This window comes from Cebus imitator, unplaced genomic scaffold (assembly GCF_001604975.1).
Source record: "Cebus imitator isolate Cc_AM_T3 unplaced genomic scaffold, Cebus_imitator-1.0 Scaffold755, whole genome shotgun sequence".
Taxonomy (NCBI): Eukaryota; Metazoa; Chordata; class Mammalia; order Primates; family Cebidae; genus Cebus; species Cebus imitator.
Window position 1 is genome coordinate 1,447 of NW_016108070.1, and position 17,072 is coordinate 18,518.

The window sequence follows — 17,072 nt, forward strand, 5'->3', positions numbered from 1 at the left end:
ATATATATATATATATATATATATAAATGTAAAACCCAGATAGTCATGGGAACACTGAGATGAGTTGGTCACTCTAGTCCTAAGATCTTAGCCTGAATGATGGTGTTGGAATGAATCTGACAACCGTGAGGCCACACTTGGTCATGTCCTCATGACCCCGTAAGGACCACCAGCCTAAGCTTGGGCCTGGCTAGAGTGCTGGGGGCGGGGTGGAAGGGCATAGCAAGCCAGACCTCTGGGAATCTCTGTCCTGCTCTTTGGTTGGACCTCCTGGAATCGCTCCCTTTGCCTGAATTTAGTAAGTGACCTTGGGCCAGGCCATCAGAAAAAAACAGAGGAACACTATGGGACAGAGCTGGGAGAGCATGCCCGGGGTGGCAAGGGAACACCAACCCTTTTGGAACCAAAAAAAGAGAAAACAGAAAGCAAGAAAGTGAACCATAGTAGCTCCAGTGCCCTGTGAGAGAGGTCAGATCGGTTCGATTCCGGCGCTGCTGGGCACTCTGGACCCTGTGGCCTGGCTCCCTGGAACATCTTCCCTGGGAGCAGGGGTCCTTGGACAGGCTGTTGTAAGGCTTGTCTGGAAGCCACAGTCCAGATATGGGCACCTGCTTGGTGCCATCAGCTGGGAGGCCTCTCTGGCAGAGGTGGCGGCGTGGGATGTGGTCCAGTGTCCACAGCAGCCCGACGTGAGGCGTCCCCTTGCCCCGGCTCTGCATCGCCACGGGCTCGGGTCCTGTCCGGCTTGCTCGCTCACCTGCCTTGTTCTGTTTGTTTTGGCTGCTCTGCCTTGCCCTGCCCTGCCCTGCCCTGGCTGGCTAGCTGCCCCGCTCCGCACTGGGAATGGCAGCTCGGTGCCTGAAGGACGGAGCTCCCGGGACAGAACAGCCCCCTCTACAGGCATGCAGCCCCAGCCTTCTCTCTGCTCCTCAGCCAGTAAGTGTGAGGGAGGCATATTCTGGCTTCCGTCTCCCTGGCTCGTCCTGAAGCCCCTAAGGGACCCCCACCAGAGCTGTCAGCCCAGCCCAGCTTCCCATGCTAGTAAGCTCCGGGAGCACAGTGTCTGCTAGGGGTGGGGGGACGATTAGAGGTGCTGTTGAGACCATGCCAGGGCCCCTGAGTCTGGGGCCCAAAGAAGGAAGAGGGGTGGAAGAACATGGCCTAGGGGTTGGGGGTGTAGAAGCCCCTGGGATATGCCATGGACTTTGCCTCAGCGAGCCAGGAAGAAGGGCAGAGTCAGAAGTCAGGTCTGTGGGGTGAGAGGGGGGTGATGGGGGAAATCGTGCCAACAAGGAACTGTGTTGGGGATGTAGTGCTTCCTGAGGCTCAGCATAACATATTAAGAACATAGAGTCAGAGGCAAGACAGATCTGAGTTTAAATCCCAGCCACACTGCCTTCAAGAGTGTGAAGTTTAACTTCCCAGAGCTGCAGGTTCCTTATCTGTAATGTGGAAATAAAATGGCACGCACTTCAGAGTCTTGTTAGAAAACAGACGAGGCAGTAGGAAGTCTTGATACGGTGCCTCGATGGGTCATCAGTAGCTCATCCTCATATTTGTAGTTATACCTGTGCTGGAGGATGCCTTTGTCTGCTGCCTTTCCTCCCACCATCTATCCTTGTAGAGTTTCTAAGCACAACCCTCTTCACCCGTGGGGCCCCAGTCAGGTCGTCTAGATGGGTCTAGGGGGGTTGGAGAGGGTGTGTGTGTTGTGGGTGCACACCTGCCTGCTACTTTAGGAAGCTGATTGAACTCTTTGCTTCCCCTAACCTACTGCTTGCTCACCTGGAGCTGAGGCCTAGCAGGGCTGATGGCTGTGGGGCCCTTCCTGGATGCGCCTTTGGCTGTGCTGCCCTGTCCCTGCTGTGCTGCTTGGCTGTGCTGGCCCAGCTGGGCCGTGGTGGTGGTGGTCTAACGCTTGCAGTTGTCTTGCAGCCTTTTGCTCCTATAGGAAAGACTTGTGGCCTGGGCCAGCCCAGGGCTCAGGTTAGGATGAGCCCAAGCTCAATCTGAGCCCTCTCTTACCCTGGCAGCAGTCCCTGCTGCTAGTGGTATTCCCTGTTAGAGAAGCCCTTGCTGGCAGGACCTGTATTGGCTTGGGATGGGGTGGGGAGGAGGGTTCTGGTGGGCACCATCTCTGCCTGCCTGTCAGCCTGAGCCCTTTCTGATTTTCCTGAGGAACACATCCTGGCATGAGAGCTGGTGTGAAATGTACAGCTTTCCCAAGCCTTGAGAGGTAAATGGAGCAGCCTCTCAGGTAGACGCTTGTCACAAGTTTTTACAATTCCGGGATCGTTCCTCCCAGAAAAGCCCTATGGAGTTGATGAGCAGTGGGAAGCATCCATCCTAGGGCTCTGCTGGTCCTTCGGCACCCCAGCCGTAGCTGGGTTCTGCTGTCAGGCTGCCTGTCGCCCAGGGCTGGGTCCTGGCCATTGAATGAGGGCTAAGAGTAGGGGTGGTGATTGAGACCTGACTGAGCCCCTTTAGGTGAAAGAAGTAAATTGGGGGTGGAAGCAGCCTTATTGGGAGATACTTGTGAGAGAGGCTGCTCATACAGGGGAGGGCCTCACAGCATTCAGGATGTACCAGTCTCCTCACCTGTTAAAGGCAAGTGTGTTTTCCACAACCTGGTTGTTGATGGAGAGGGAGGCAAAGGCCAAAGATCTGTAACTAATGGCTGGGCTTCAGGAGGTGGTAGTTATTGTCTCTGCAGACTGCAGAGAGGGAGGTAGAAGGGAAGGTGGGCTCACTCTTCCTGCCAAGGGCCCTAGAGACCGAGAAGAGGGATGTCTTTGTCACAGCGATCACAGGGACTCCCTGGGGACTGGGGAAGGCTCTCTGTCACTTGGGAGGTTCCCCAGTAAGTAAATTGATGGATTTTTCTCCCCTACAGTGCGAAAACAGGAGATCATTAAGATCACAGAACAGCTGATTGAAGCCATCAACAATGGGGACTTTGACGCCTACACGTAAGTAGACACCCATCTAAGTCATCTCCCAATGCCTTCCCTGCCTCCAGACAACTGTTAGGACCCTGAGGAAAGGGAAGTTGGACTTTGGGCAAAGTATCTGAATTAAGCTTTCCTAAGTTGGGAACTCTTCCAGGTAGATTCCCTGAGCTCACCCATGGTGTCCTGGCAGTGGGCCCAAAGCACAGGGCTGAGTGACTCAATAGGCAGACCTGGAAGATCTTCGCTGACTTGTCTGGCATGGCCACAGCTAGCCTGCTGCTACTGGATAGACACCACTGATGGGGAAGGAAGACAAGTCACTCCATAGAAGCCTGACAGGCTGCCTTTTTTTCTCCCCCCCTGCAGGAAGATTTGTGATCCAGGCCTCACTTCCTTTGAGCCTGAGGCCCTTGGTAACCTCGTGGAGGGGATGGATTTCCATAAGTTTTACTTTGAGAATCGTGAGTGGGTTCGTGCTGCTGATATACTCCTGCCTGCCCCTTCACCCCTTTGCTTCTGTCTCCTGCTCACCTTCTCATCCCAGTTGCCCACTTTTCCCTTATTTGACCTTCATGCTGCTCTACTCTATATGCTTGCCTCCTTGTGCCCCGATGGTCATAAACAGGCACCTTTGAGGGCACTGCTCCTGATCCCCAAGTGCCCATTCATTCTGCAGCTGCTTCGTGGCAATGCCAGTCACCACAATCAAGTTCACTTATTTCTTTAAGCCTCACCTCTTTCCAAGGACTGGAAACCCTTTGAGATTAGGTTGAGATGATCTTAGCACATAAGAACTAAGCTCTGTGTCTGCAGGTTTCACGGTAGAGGAAATTAAAATCAGGATAAGAATGGGCAAACCAGGGCACCGTTGGTGATTTGTGAGATCGGAAGTTGTGGCTAGAATCTTCCTGACTATGGAGGAAGGCAGGCGTCCTGTATGGGGGGTGGTGTACATTCTGGACAGTTCGTGGAAGATAAGGGGATAAGAAGCTGAATCATCACGCCCTCCCATCTTCCTCTCTACTCTATGAGACCCTCCCCCTCCTTATTTTTATCTCTTCCCATTTTATGGGGGGCCTTCCCTATCCTGCCCTGAGGTGTAGTTAGTCACTAACTTCTCTGCTGACTCCCACCCTATCACATCTCAGCTGCCTATGTAAGCTCTCAGCTATCTAAGTAATTCTATTAGCCAGAAGTAATTCCAGAGTTTATATTAGTTCTAGGAAGGTGGCATGTAGCCCCTGTCTGACGTTTGAATTGAACTAAAATGTGAATCTCAATAAAAGCAACAATTTTCACAGCATATGCTAATAATGGCAATCCACCTTCTTTTGCCTTTTCCCCAGAGAACCTGGGAATATCCTGAGCTTGGTGCTTTGGTGATTCTATTTCAGCTTTGGTGCCTTTAAAAAAAATTACAAATCAATTTTGAATGGTTTAAGTTCATGATTTTGCTCTGCAGCCCTAGCTAGGGGCAAGCTGAGCCTTATGAAATCTAAACTCAGCCTAACAGAATAGAAAATCTATAGGCTTTAGTTAGAGTCACACAGTCCTGAGTTCAGGTGTGTCATTTGAGCAAATTATTCCTTGAACCTATTTCCTTATCTTATAATGAAGAAAATATTGTCCACCAAGAAATACAGTTTGGGCATGTAAAACTCCCGGCACAATGCCTGATTAAAAGAGCAGCTGCTACTATCATTGTTACCCACTTTCTGTTCCTTTTGGATAAGGGAGACTAATGTAATGTGGTATCTTGACCTCTGGAGGGTGTTGAGGGGACTTGGTGCTGGGGAGATGGTAAGACTTGGAAGTACAGGCTGGGAGTAAAATGCAGGTGCCCAGGCCTGATGTCCTCTTACCTACCTGACCCTGCCCTGCAGTCCTGTCCAAGAACAGCAAGCCCATCCATACCACCATCCTAAACCCACATGTCCACGTGATTGGGGAGGACGCAGCATGCATCGCCTACATCCGCCTCACCCAGTACATCGACGGGCAGGGTCGGCCTCGTACCAGCCAGTCGGAAGAGACCCGGGTCTGGCACCGTCGGGATGGCAAGTGGCTCAATGTCCACTATCACTGCTCAGGGGCCCCTGCCGCACCGCTGCAGTGAGCTCAGCCACAGGTGCACTTGGTTGTTGGGGGAGAGGGGCTGGGAGGGCCTGGGACAGACCGGTGGGGTCAGAGGAAGAAGAGAAGGCTGGGAGGTGGCCTGGGAGAGGAGACTTACGAAATCTAAACTCAGCCTAACAGAATAGAAAATCTATAGGCTTTAGTTAGAGTCACATGGTCCTGAGTTCAGGTGTGTGATCCCAGAGGACTGGCAAAACCTGGGCAGAATGGTTTCAATAAGTTACGCTTGGAAATCACCCAATCTGGCTCCATGACTCCAAATTGGGTGACCTCAGACAGGCTACTTCCCCTCCCTAAACTGAGTTTCCTTAGCTGTCAAAAAAAGGCAAAGAGTGGTGCCTACCTCATTTAATCATTGTGAAGATTAAGTAAGATACTGTAAGTAAAACACTTAAGTGCTTAGCAAATGGGAGGCAGTTTTGTATTTAAACATTAGCTTCACCCACTTTCCCCACCTTCTCAGGCAGACTTGGCAACGTGTATAGCGTGCTGAAGTTACTGGAACTCATCCGTGTGCTCATTGTCCTCTGTTCTGTTACCACGTTCTGTCCTGTTTGACAGGGGCATTAGGAGATTCCAGCCAGAGGTCGAACCTTCGCAGCCAGTGGCTCTGGAGGGCCTGAGTGACAGCGGCAGTCCTGTTTGTTTGAGGTTTAAAACAATTCAATTACAAAAGCGGCAGCAGCCAATGCACGCCCCTGCATGCAGCCCTCCCGCCCGCCCTTCGTGTCTGTCTCTGCTGTACCGAGGTGTTTTTTACATTTAAGAAAAAAAAGAAAAAAAGTTTGTTTAAAAAAAAAAAAAGGAATCCGTACCATGATGCGTTTTAAAACCACCGACAGCCCTTGGGTTGGCAAGAAGGCAGGAGTTTGTATGAGGTCCATCCTGGCATGAGCAGCAGGCTCACCCACCGGCCTTGAAGAGGTGAGCTTGGCCTCTGGTCCCCATGGACTCAAGGGGATCAGGCAAGAACTCTGACAGAGGTTTGGGAGCTGTGATGTGATTGCAGCTCCTGAGGTGGCATGCTTACCCCAGGTCTAGGAATGGACTTCTTTGGAACTTGCATAGGTGCCTAGAATGAGGCTGATGAGAACATCGTGACCATCAGACCTACTTGGGAGAGAACGAAGAGCTCCCAGCCTGCTGTGGAGGCAGCTGAGAAGTGGTGGCCTCAGGACTAAGGGCCTGGACGTTGCTGTACTGTCTCATTTAGTGTAGAAAGGAAGAGAATTGGTGCTGCAGAAGTGTGCCCGCCATGAAGCCGATGAGAAACCTCGTGTTAGTCTGACATGCACTCACTCACTCATCCATTTCTATAGGATGCACAATGCATGTGGGCCCTGATATTGAGGCCTTATGCCTGCAGCTAGGAGGGGGAGGGGTTGCTGCTGCTTTGCTTCGTGTTTTCTTCTAACTCAGCAAGGAGAGAGCCGGGCCCTAGTCAGGGCTCCCCGTGCTGCCTTTGGCGGTTGTTTCTGTGCTGATCTGGACCATCTTTGTCTTGCCTTTTCATGGTGGTGGTCCCCATGCTGACCCTCATCGGGGCCTGGGCACTCTGCCAAGTGCTACTGTGGAATGGGAGGAATGAGGCAGTGGGAGAAGAGGTGATGGTCATTTCTATGCATTCAGGCTGCCCTTGGGGCTGCCTCCCTTCTTATTCTTCCTTGCTGCACGTCCATCTCTTTTCCTGTCTTTGAGATTGACCTGACTGCTCTGGCAAGAAGAAGAGGTGTCCTTACAGAGGCCTCTTTATTGACCAACTGAAGAATAGACTTACTGCTGGACAATCTGCATGGGCATCACCTCTCCCCGCATGTAACCCAAAAGAGGTGTCCAGAGCCAAGGCTTCTACCTTCATTGTCCCTCTCTGTGCTCAAGGAGTTCCATTCCAGGAGGAAGAGATCTATACCCTAAGCAGATAGCAGAGAAGATAATGGAGGAGCAATTGGTTATGGCCTTGGTTTCCCTCAAAACAACACTGCAGATTTATCTGCACAAACATCTGCACTTTTGGGGTAAAGGTGGGTAGATTCCAGCTTTCTGGACTACCTTCAGGAGGCACAAGAGCTGGGAGAAGAGGCAAAGCTACAGGTTTACTTGGGAGACAGCTGAGAAGAGAGCAGACTCACAGGTGCTGGTGCTTGGATTTAGCCAGGCTCCTCCGAGCACCTCATGCATGTCCCAGCCCCTGGGCCCTAGCCCTTTCCTGCCCTGCAGTCTGCAGTGCCAGCACGCAGATCCCTTCACCACAGGGTTTCGTTTCGCTGGTTTGAAGACATATGGTCTTAGAATTTATTGAGACCCATAGCTTCATATGGCTGCTCCAGCCCTACTTCTTAGCATTCTTACTCCTCTTCTGGGGCTAATGTCAGCATCTATAGACAATAGACTATGAAAAAAAAATCACCTTTTAAACAAGAAATGGAAGGCATTTGATGCAGAATTTTTGCATGACATAGAAATAATTTAAAAATAGTGTTTGTTCTGAATGTTGGTAGACCCTTCATAGCTTTGTTACAAGGAAACCTTGAACTGAAGATATTTAATAAAATAACCTCTAAACAGTCCATTGTGTTACTGCTGTTGGAGGCTTACAGCCAGAGGTGTAGATTTTAGCAGCCTGGGTCCTGCGCGGGTGGCTCACGCCTGTAATCCCAGCACTTTGGGAGGCCAAGGTGGGATCACGAGACCAAGAGATGGAGACCATCCCGGCCAACATGGTGAAACTCTGTCTCTACTAAAAATACAAAAATTAGCTAGGCGTGGTGGCGTGTGCCTGTAATGCCAGCTACTTGGAAGGCTGAGGCAGGAGAAACACTTGAACCCGGGAGGGGGAGGTTGCAGTGAGCCGAGATTGCCCCACGGCGCTCCAGCCTGGCGACCAAGCAAGACTCCAACTCAAAAAAAAAAAAAAAAAAAAAAAAAAAAAAAAAAAAAAAAAAAAAAAAAAAGAAAAGAAAGTCACCAAATAATAATAAAGGGTTAAATTCTCCAGGAACACACAACAGTTTAAACCAATTGGACCATAATACTACAGTCTTAAGGCCCATTAAACAATGAAACAAAACATGACTAAATTACAGGAAGAAACTGAGAAATCCACAATTGTAATGGGAAAGTTCTCTCAGTGAACAATAAATAAAGCAGACAAAATTTAGTAAGGCCATAATAGATCTGAAGAACACAAATGATAAAGGAATCTTCATCTAGTGAATATACACAGAATCCTTAACCAAACAACAAGCAAATACATATTTTTACATGGAATAATTGTGAAAATTGACTATGTGTTACCTAGACTAGGGCAAATTTCAAAGAATAAGTATCATACCGACCACATTCTCTGACTACAACAAAATCAAATTATAAATTAAAAACAAAAATAACAACTAGGACACACACACACATACACACACACACACACACACACACACACATATATATATAATATTTTAAAAATATTTCTGAATAGCTCATAAATGTAAGAAAATCATAATGGAGTTAGAAAATGTTTAGGACATATCAATATTAAAATATAGATAAAAATTTGCAAATTCAGCTAAAATAATACAAAGAACAAGTGTTATATCCTAAAATGTTTGTATAAGAAGAAACCTAAAAACTTCATTTTAAAAAGTTAGAGAAATTATAGCAAAATAAATTGTGAGAAAATGGAAGAAACTAACAAAGAACACAAATAAACATAGAACAAAAGGGCAACAAACATAAAAAAAGTAAAATATATGACAAATCTCTGGCGAGAAAAAGCACAAACATTACCAGGACTTAAAAAAAACATAAAACAAATTCAGCTTACATTTGTAAAAATTGTAAGAAAGACTTCTATATTTTTATGTTCCTCAAAACAAGCTCTTGAAATATAAAGCAAACTGGGAAGAATATTCTAGTCCAACTAGAAACTAAGGTTAAAAAAATAAAAATAGGAAGAAATAAGAAAAGAAATAAACAAATCTATAATCACAAGAGGGAAATTTGAATACATTTTTCTCAGTTATTGAGAGAAATAGCCTTCAAAATAGTAAAATTATATAAGATTTGAGCAATGTCATTAGCAAATGTGGCTTAGTAAACATATACAGAATGGAATGACAAAGTCAATGAGAGCACAATACAAATTCTTTCCAAGCACACAGAGTATCTATAAAAATTGGCCATTTTTATGATGACCGTAAACGAACCATTTTTTTTTTGGACAGGGCCATAAAGCAAGTTTCAACAAATTTCCACGATTGAAATCATCCAAAGTGTGTATTCTGACTATAATGTCACTGAGCTAGAAATCAACCAAAAAGAAACTAGAGAAACCCCACGTTTGGAAATGAATAAAAACACACTTCTAAATAGCCTNAAAAAAAAAAAAAAAAAAATTCAGCAGCCTGGGTTACTAGGTTGGAGAGAGGTACCTCCCCTCCTGCTCCCTTTGGGTCCTTTTGAGAATAAAACTTCCTCATGCCTATAATCCCAGCACCTGGGAGGCCGAGGCGGGCGAATCACGGAGGTCAGGAGTTGGAGACCAGCCTGGCCAACATGGTGAAACCCCGTCCCTATTAAAAATACAAAAAATTAGCTGGGCGTAGTGGCGGGCGCCTGTAATCCCAGCTACTCAGGAGGCTGAGGCAGGAGAATGGCTTGAACCGGGAAAGCGGAGGTTGCAGTGAGCCGAGATCGCGCCACTGCACTCCAGCCCCGGCGACAGAGTGAGACTCCCACTCAAAAAAAAAAAAAAAAAAAAAACTTATATACTCCTCAGCCTCCAACCAGTGCTAGGTGCTGCGGAGGCGAGGCAGGGAGGGAGAGTGGGTGCCCTGGGGGCCGGCTAAGGGCATCGCCCCGCCCCTTGCCCCGCCCCTGGCTGGACCGCTCCGTTTCCTCCCCTCCCCGAGTGGGCCGGCCCGGCTCCCCCTCCCCGGGGCTGAGTGGATGAGCCCAGGCCTGAGCCCGCCCCTGTTCCGGAGCAGCTTTGCCAGACGCTCGGCGGGCGGTGCCATCGTGCGGGGAGGCGGGGGTGCGCTTCCGCGGGCGGGGCGCGGAGCCCGCCGTCTCGGAGGCTGCAGCTCGGCCAGGCACTGTGGAGGGCCTCTTGGTGTCCTGGCACCGAGGTCGCGCGGCTGCCCGGGCTGGAGCCAGTGGAACCGAGCGGGTGCCACTAGCGGCGGCGCGCCGCCTCCCCCGGTGGGAGCGGTGGTTGGGCCAGGCTGCGGCAGAGCGTTCTCTCAGAGATGGCGGAGCAGCCGCGACGCGGCCCGTGGCCCCGACAGCAGGGAAGCCGGGCAGCCCCGGGACGCGGCGGAGCCCGGGGACAGCGGGGACGCCGCCCAGTCCTACGGGTGAGCTGCCTTTGAGGAGACCCCCCACACCCGCCCACCGTCGCGCTCAGTTCCCCCCCGCCCCACAGACTCCCTCCCACAGACTCCCTCGAGTGTTGCCACCATCACCACCAGCAGGGTCGTCCCGAGCGGCCCAGCTCGCGCCGCGCCCCGGGTTCCTTCCGCCGGCCTCCCTCAGAGCCGCCTCGCTCCCCTTAGGACCGAGCGGGCTCCCTCCTTCCCTCAGGGTTCTCCCATCCCAGACCCTGTCTCGATGTCACTCTGGAGTCGCCTCCGCGTGCCCGTGGCTCCTTCCCCTTTGGTGTCCCACATCCGGGGCGCTCTTCGCATCCACCTGTGCCTGCGTCTCCCGTCGGCGAGGCTCCCCCGCCCGCCGGCCCCCAGCCCCCTCGGCGCCCCCGCCCGCAGCCTCCGCGCCGCTACTCTGGCCGTCCCGGCCTCCCCCAGTCCAGGCCCGGCCCCCGTTTGGCTTCGCCCTCCTCTGAGACCTCCCGCCCGGCACACACCCACCTTGCCCAGCCCTCCTGGCCCTCAGTGTTCACTGGCCCCGGCCTGCGGTGCCCGCAGTGCCCACGGTGCCCCTTCCCTAAACCTTGCTGCTGCTTCCAGGTATGAAGCTAAAATGCAGCGGCCAAGAACGCGGCTCTGGAGCTTGACAGGCCTGACGGCGAATCCCAGCCCTCCCACCGACTGAGCTGTGTGACCCTGGGCAAGTTTCTAAGCTTCTCTGGACTTCAAGTTACTCATATGTGAAATGGGGATAATGGAGCATGTACCTCTTCCCTACCTCTTAGGGCTGGTGTAAGGATTAAATATATGTAAAGCTCTTAGAAAAATGGCTGGCAAGTTGTAAGTTCTCAAATTTGGGGTGATATACCCTGAGTACCGACTTCCCGTCAGTGACCTCCTCGCTACGATGTTTTCTTTAAAGTTACATCAGATTCTTGGCATTCACCCCTTCCCATCACCATTTTGATTCTCTCCCCCAGCTCTCTTCTCATGTCGTTAGTTTTACCTGGGCCAAAGCCGAACTGTTGTTTTGTTTTGTTTTTTTGCCAGAGTCTCACTCTGTCACCCAGGCTGGAGTGCAGTGGTGCGATCTCAGCTCACTGCAACGTCCGCCTCCCGGGTTCAGGTGATTCTTCAGCTTCAGCCTCCCGAGTAGCTGGGACTACAGGCGCCCACCACCATGCCCAGCTAATTTTTGTATTTGCAGTAGATATGGGGTTTCATCATGTTGGCCAGGCTCGTCTCAAATTCGTGACCTCAGGTGATCGGTCTGCCTTGGCCTTCCACGGCACTAGGATTACAGGTGTGAGGCACCATGCCTGACCTGAACTGTTTTTAAATCATCTCTTGTCAATTCTGAAAGACCCCAGCTCTGCCTTATCACCCGAGATGTGTGTATATGGGGGTGGGTGGTAGAGACAGATTGCCAGCCTTATGAGGAGGCTGAGGTGAGGATAGTGACAATAAAACTTTTAGAAGCAGTCGATTTAAGAAAAAGAACATAAGAGGCTGAGGCAGGAGGATTGCATGAGCCCAGGAGTTCAACAGCCTGGGCAACATAGCAAGGCCCCATCTCTTAAAAAAAAATTAAAAATTAGTAGGGCGTGGTGGTGCACAGCTGTAGTCTCACCTACATGAGAGGCTGAGGTGGGAGGATCACTTGAGCCCAGGAGTTCGAGGCTGCAGTAGGCTATAATCACACCACCTATTCTGAGTGACAGAGCAAGACTCCATCTCGAAAATTATAAATAAAACAAAAGAGGTCCCCAAAATTAGGCTTCCTTAAAACTGTTTTCTGATCACACTGTCCTGACTCTTTTTTTCTGTCATTGGCTGGATATGACTTAAGTTCCTATTGCTCTCTGTCATCCAGTCCTTACTCAAGTTGTCCTATTTGTGTAACTGGCTTCAATACCTCATGTCTCTCCAGGCTAGTTCAGGGATTCTTCTGAGCTGTTCAAGAATAGGGTTGTAGAACCACTTTGGCTAAGTTAGGAAGGAGAACTAGAGTGGACTCAGCTGTCTGGCTTTTCTCAGCGCCCAGTGTATGGCCTGCCCTGGGGTTACATTTTTATCTCCTTTCCTGACCGGCATAGTTGATGTGAAGGTCAGGGGCAGGTAATGTTTCACAAGCAACGGGTAAGGGAGTCCTAAGTTCTGGGTTTGGAAACTGGTAGAATGATTAGCTATCATGAGGACCACTCTTTCCTTTTGAACTCCCTCACCATAGTGTCCGCCTGACTGCAAGTTCGTTAATTCTGTTGGCTGTGATGTTGGGTTTGATCGATGAGGAAGATTAATAGACTCATGAGTTCCTTCTTATCTGATATTTCATTTGAGCATGGGACTTCTGGGGCTTTCTGAAATAAAGCCCCCAAAAGGGGCTTCCTCACAGAAAGATCAGAGCTGTTGCTCACTGGCCAACTGCTCAGTCACAGGCTAGGAACTCCTTTCAGAGCAGGCCTGTTTTTAGCCTTCTAGGATGTTTAGCCTCTTGTTGATGGGAAATTAGCTCCCTTCTAGCATTTGCATATACTGCTCCATCTCTGAGCTTTGCTTATCGAGGAGAATTTGGACATTCATTTGGGTGTCTAAGAAAGGGAAAGGGAACAAGCTGTGAAGCTAAGGTATAGGCCTCAGCTTGTGTTCTCCTACAGTAGCTTTTTTTTTTTTTTTTTTTTTGAGAACAGATTAGCCAGTAAGCAGGAGGTAAGAGATGGGATGGGGAGGAGAATGGATTAATGACAGTTTCAGAGAGAAGAGTAACCCACTGATTTCTCTCTTACAGGTAGGCGTGCCAGAGGTTGAACTTTACTGACCTTTGATGTGAGGCACTCAGCCAGGGCCAAGGGGAGAGCCTGGCAAGATTTGCAGCCTGAAGCCATGGGCCAGGGGGCCATGGTGACCTGAGACTAGTGGTCTCTGTATAGTGGCCCCCTGCTTCCCCCTCTACCTCCTTTACCCTATACTAAGGTGACTCGTTGCCACCTCTTAAGGAAACGGCCCCTAAGGGAATCCCTTGCCCCTATTTTTCTGTCCTTCTAGCCTTCCAAGACAGTCCTAGCCTATAGAACTCCTACCTCCCATCCCCTAAGGGGGTCCCCATTCCCTCCTTTTTTCGTCCCCCCCGCCATGCTCCAGTTGTGGAAGGTGGTACGCCCAGCTCGGCAGCTGGAACTGCACCGCCTCATACTGCTGCTGATCGCTTTCAGCCTGGGCTCCATGGGCTTCCTGGCGTACTATGTGTCCACCAGCCCTAAGGCCAAGGAACCTTTGCCCCTGCCTTTGGGAGACTGCAGCAGCAGTGGGGCAGCTGGTCCTGGCCCTGCACGGCCTCCAGTTCCACCTCGGCCCCCTAGGCCTCCAGAGACAGCTCGAACTGAACCCGTGGTCCTTGTGTTTGTGGAAAGTGCATACTCACAGCTGGGGCAGGAAATTGTGGCCATCCTGGAGTCTAGTCGTTTTCGGTATAGCACTGAGCTGGCACCTGGCCGAGGGGACATGCCCACATTGACTGATAATACCCATGGCCGCTATGTCTTGGTCATTTATGAGAACCTGCTCAAGTATGTCAACCTGGATGCCTGGAGTCGGGAACTGTTAGACCGGTACTGTGTGGAGTATGGTGTGGGCATCATTGGCTTTTTCCGAGCCCATGAACACAGCCTACTGAGTGCCCAGCTCAAGGGCTTTCCCCTTTTTTTACACTCAAACTTGGGGCTCCGGGACTACCAAGTGAATCCTTCTGCACCCCTACTGCATCTCACACGCCCCAGCCGCCTAGAACCAGGCCCACTGCCTGGTGATGACTGGACCATCTTCCAATCCAATCACAGTACATATGAACCAGTGCTTCTTGCCAGCCTTCGGCCAGCTGAGCCCCTGGTGCCAGGACCGGTTCCTCGTCGGGCCCGGCTTCCCACTGTGGTACAGGACCTGGGGCTTCATGATGGCATCCAGCGGGTGCTCTTTGGCCACGGCCTTTCCTTCTGGCTCCACAAACTTATCTTCGTCGATGCTGTTGCATACCTCACTGGCAAGCGCCTCTGCCTGGACCTTGACCGCTACATCTTGGTAGACATTGATGACATCTTTGTGGGCAAGGAAGGGACCCGCATGAAGGTGGCTGATGTTGAGGTTAGTCTTGTCACTTAAATTTCTTCTTAGAAGCTACTCACACTCTGGCCTGTCAGACTCCCTTGATTCGTAGCTTGTCATAGGTATACTCTCTGTCTTTCCAAGCAGGAAGAATGCTACTTCTCGTGTTATTACCTGTTCAGTCTGCTCTCCTGATTTCTCATGTCTCTGCTACTCTTCCCAGGCTCTGTTGACCACCCAGAACAAACTCAGGACCTTAGTCCCCAACTTCACCTTCAACTTGGGCTTCTCGGGCAAGTTCTATCATACTGGTGAGCTTATTCTCCTACTCCATCAGCATATCATAGTTTGATCTGTCCCTTTACTGTCTACCTCCATGGATAGACAAGTTGGATAAAAGGGTCAAGGTTTGGGGTCAGACTACTATAAGGAGCCAGTGGGCATGAATTTAGGTTCACATGGGTGGCTGGAGGGCAAATTGGCAGTGGGGCAAATAGAATGTCTTAGGCAAGGATCAGTAGGGTTGTCCCAGGGATGGAAGTTGGTCAGTGTTGTTACAAAACAAAGGCGGGAACAGGGGCTGACTGGCTGTGGTCAGTGGTCAGCGTGTGGTCATAGGGACAGAGGAGGAGGATGCAGGGGACGACATGCTGCTGAAGCACCGCAGAGAGTTCTGGTGGTTCCCCCACATGTGGAGCCACATGCAGCCACACCTGTTCCACAATCGCTCCGTGCTCGCTGACCAGATGAGGCTCAACAAACAGTTTGCTCTGGTGAGACTGTTGGATCTCTTCCCCATACTTTCTCCCAGCCATGCTTCCTTTTCAACCTTCCCCTTATGGGCTACCCTTTTCCTACCCTTTGTGTTTTTCTTTCTGTGGAGGCTGCCCCACCCTCTTTACCCGCCACTCCCCAAACCTCACCAGGTCGGTGAGAGTCTATGCCATTCCCAGGAGCATGGGATTCCCACGGATCTGGGGTATGCTGTGGCCCCCCACCACTCGGGCGTGTACCCCATCCACACGCAGCTCTATGAGGCCTGGAAATCTGTGTGGGGCATCCAGGTGACCAGCACTGAGGAGTATCCCCATCTCCGCCCTGCCCGCTACCGCCGTGGCTTCATTCACAATGGCATTATGGTGAGGACTCTCAATACAAACTTGAATCAAACTCGCACATTTAAACAGCTTTCAACATGCATTGACCTATGTTCTGTCAATTGCCAGTCCAAGTATGGGGGTACATAAGAGGGGGTAGAAGGATGAAAAAATTTAACACCGTTAGTAAGAGCTTTATTGGTATAACTTTAGACTGAGTCCTTTCCAAATCCCAGTGTCCTTCATCTACTTCTCATTCTATCTTTCAAATCTCATGTTTCTTCTTTTCCTTCCAGGTGCTGCCCCGGCAGACATGTGGCCTCTTCACTCACACAATCTTCTATAATGAGTATCCTGGAGGCTCTCGTGAACTAGACCGAAGCATCCGAGGTGGAGAGCTCTTTCTAACAGTGCTGCTTAATCCGGTAAGGTACCAAGAGGAAGGGCTAGAAGATTGTAGAGCCAAGGTGTTTGCAGGCTGGGACCTTTACTCACCAAGTCTATTTCAGAGGTGGGATAGGCTCTCCAAATCTGACATGCAGGCACCCCCTTGCAGATCAGCATCTTTATGACCCATTTGTCCAATTACGGAAATGACCGGCTGGGCCTGTACACCTTTGAGAGCTTGGTGCGCTTCCTTCAGTGTTGGACACGGCTGCGCCTACAGACTCTTCCTCCTGTCCCACTTGCACAGAAGTACTTTGAACTTTTCCCTCAGGAGCGAAGCCCCCTTTGGCAGGTAAAGGTGGAGCTCAGGCTGATGAGAGACATGATAGGGGTAGGGTTTTCTTGTTTGTTCGAGACAGATCACTGTGTCACCCAGGCTGGAGTACACTGGTAAAATCTCCACTTACTGCAACCTCCACCTCCCGGGTTCAAGCAATTCTCCTGCCGCAGCTTCCCCAGTAGCTAGGATTACAGTCACCCGTCACCACACCTGGCTAATTTCTTGTTATTTTTAGTAGAGACAGGGTTTCGCCATGTTGGCCAAACTGGTCTCAAATTCCTGACGGCAGGTGATCTGCCCACCTCGGCCTCCCAAAGTGCTGAGATTACAGGCATGAGCCATTGCACCCAGTTGGGGTAGGAGGGTTTAAGACAAGACTAGGCATCCGAGTCATAACACCAAAAAAAAAAAAAGACAAGACTAGGCCAGCTGGGCGCAGTGCTTCACACCTGTAATTCCAGCACTTTGGGAGGCCAAGGCGGGCAGATTACGAGGTCAGGAGATCGAGACCACCCTGGCTAACACAGCAAAACTCCATGTCTACTTAAAATACAAAAAAATCAGCTGGGCATGGTGGCATGCGCCTATAGTCCCAGCTACTTGGGAGGCTGAGGCAGGAGAATCGCTTGAACCCAGGTTGCGGTGAGCCAAGATCACGCCACTGCACTCCAGCCTGGGCAACAGAGTGACACTCCATCTCAAAAAA

The 17,072-nt window shown here is 50.5% G+C and overlaps 3 protein-coding genes across 3 annotated transcripts in view; all 3 read left to right on the top strand.

The window, feature by feature from the left end:
• CAMK2G (calcium/calmodulin dependent protein kinase II gamma) overlaps positions 1 to 7,654 on the top strand; it is a gene marked incomplete at its 5' end in the record, with an annotated part of 8,664 nt that extends 1,010 nt beyond the window's left edge. The window contains 5 exons of the mRNA XM_017519512.1: positions 823 to 936; positions 2,894 to 2,969; positions 3,318 to 3,412; positions 4,835 to 5,079; positions 5,649 to 7,654. Of these exons, the coding sequence (XP_017375001.1) occupies positions 823 to 936; positions 2,894 to 2,969; positions 3,318 to 3,412; positions 4,835 to 5,067 (518 nt within the window). The remainder of the gene's footprint in view (positions 1 to 822; positions 937 to 2,893; positions 2,970 to 3,317; positions 3,413 to 4,834; positions 5,080 to 5,648) is intronic.
• A 2,284-nt stretch (positions 7,655 to 9,938) lies between these two features.
• LOC108296953 (high osmolarity signaling protein SHO1-like) lies at positions 9,939 to 11,149 on the top strand. Its single transcript, XM_017519566.2, has 2 exons — positions 9,939 to 10,435; positions 11,045 to 11,149. The coding sequence occupies exons 1-2, from the start codon at positions 10,029 to 10,031 to the stop codon at positions 11,127 to 11,129; spliced, it is 492 nt and encodes a 163-aa protein (XP_017375055.1). The 5' UTR covers positions 9,939 to 10,028; the 3' UTR covers positions 11,130 to 11,149.
• A 2,088-nt stretch (positions 11,150 to 13,237) lies between these two features.
• Positions 13,238 to 17,072, top strand: part of NDST2 (N-deacetylase and N-sulfotransferase 2) — a 6,793-nt gene continuing 2,958 nt past the window's right edge. The window contains exons 1-6 of the mRNA XM_017519567.2: positions 13,238 to 14,581; positions 14,766 to 14,853; positions 15,161 to 15,315; positions 15,496 to 15,681; positions 15,936 to 16,064; positions 16,196 to 16,451. Coding sequence (XP_017375056.1) covers positions 13,577 to 14,581; positions 14,766 to 14,853; positions 15,161 to 15,315; positions 15,496 to 15,681; positions 15,936 to 16,064; positions 16,196 to 16,451 — 1,819 coding nt within the window. The 5' untranslated portion in view covers positions 13,238 to 13,576. The remainder of the gene's footprint in view (positions 14,582 to 14,765; positions 14,854 to 15,160; positions 15,316 to 15,495; positions 15,682 to 15,935; positions 16,065 to 16,195; positions 16,452 to 17,072) is intronic.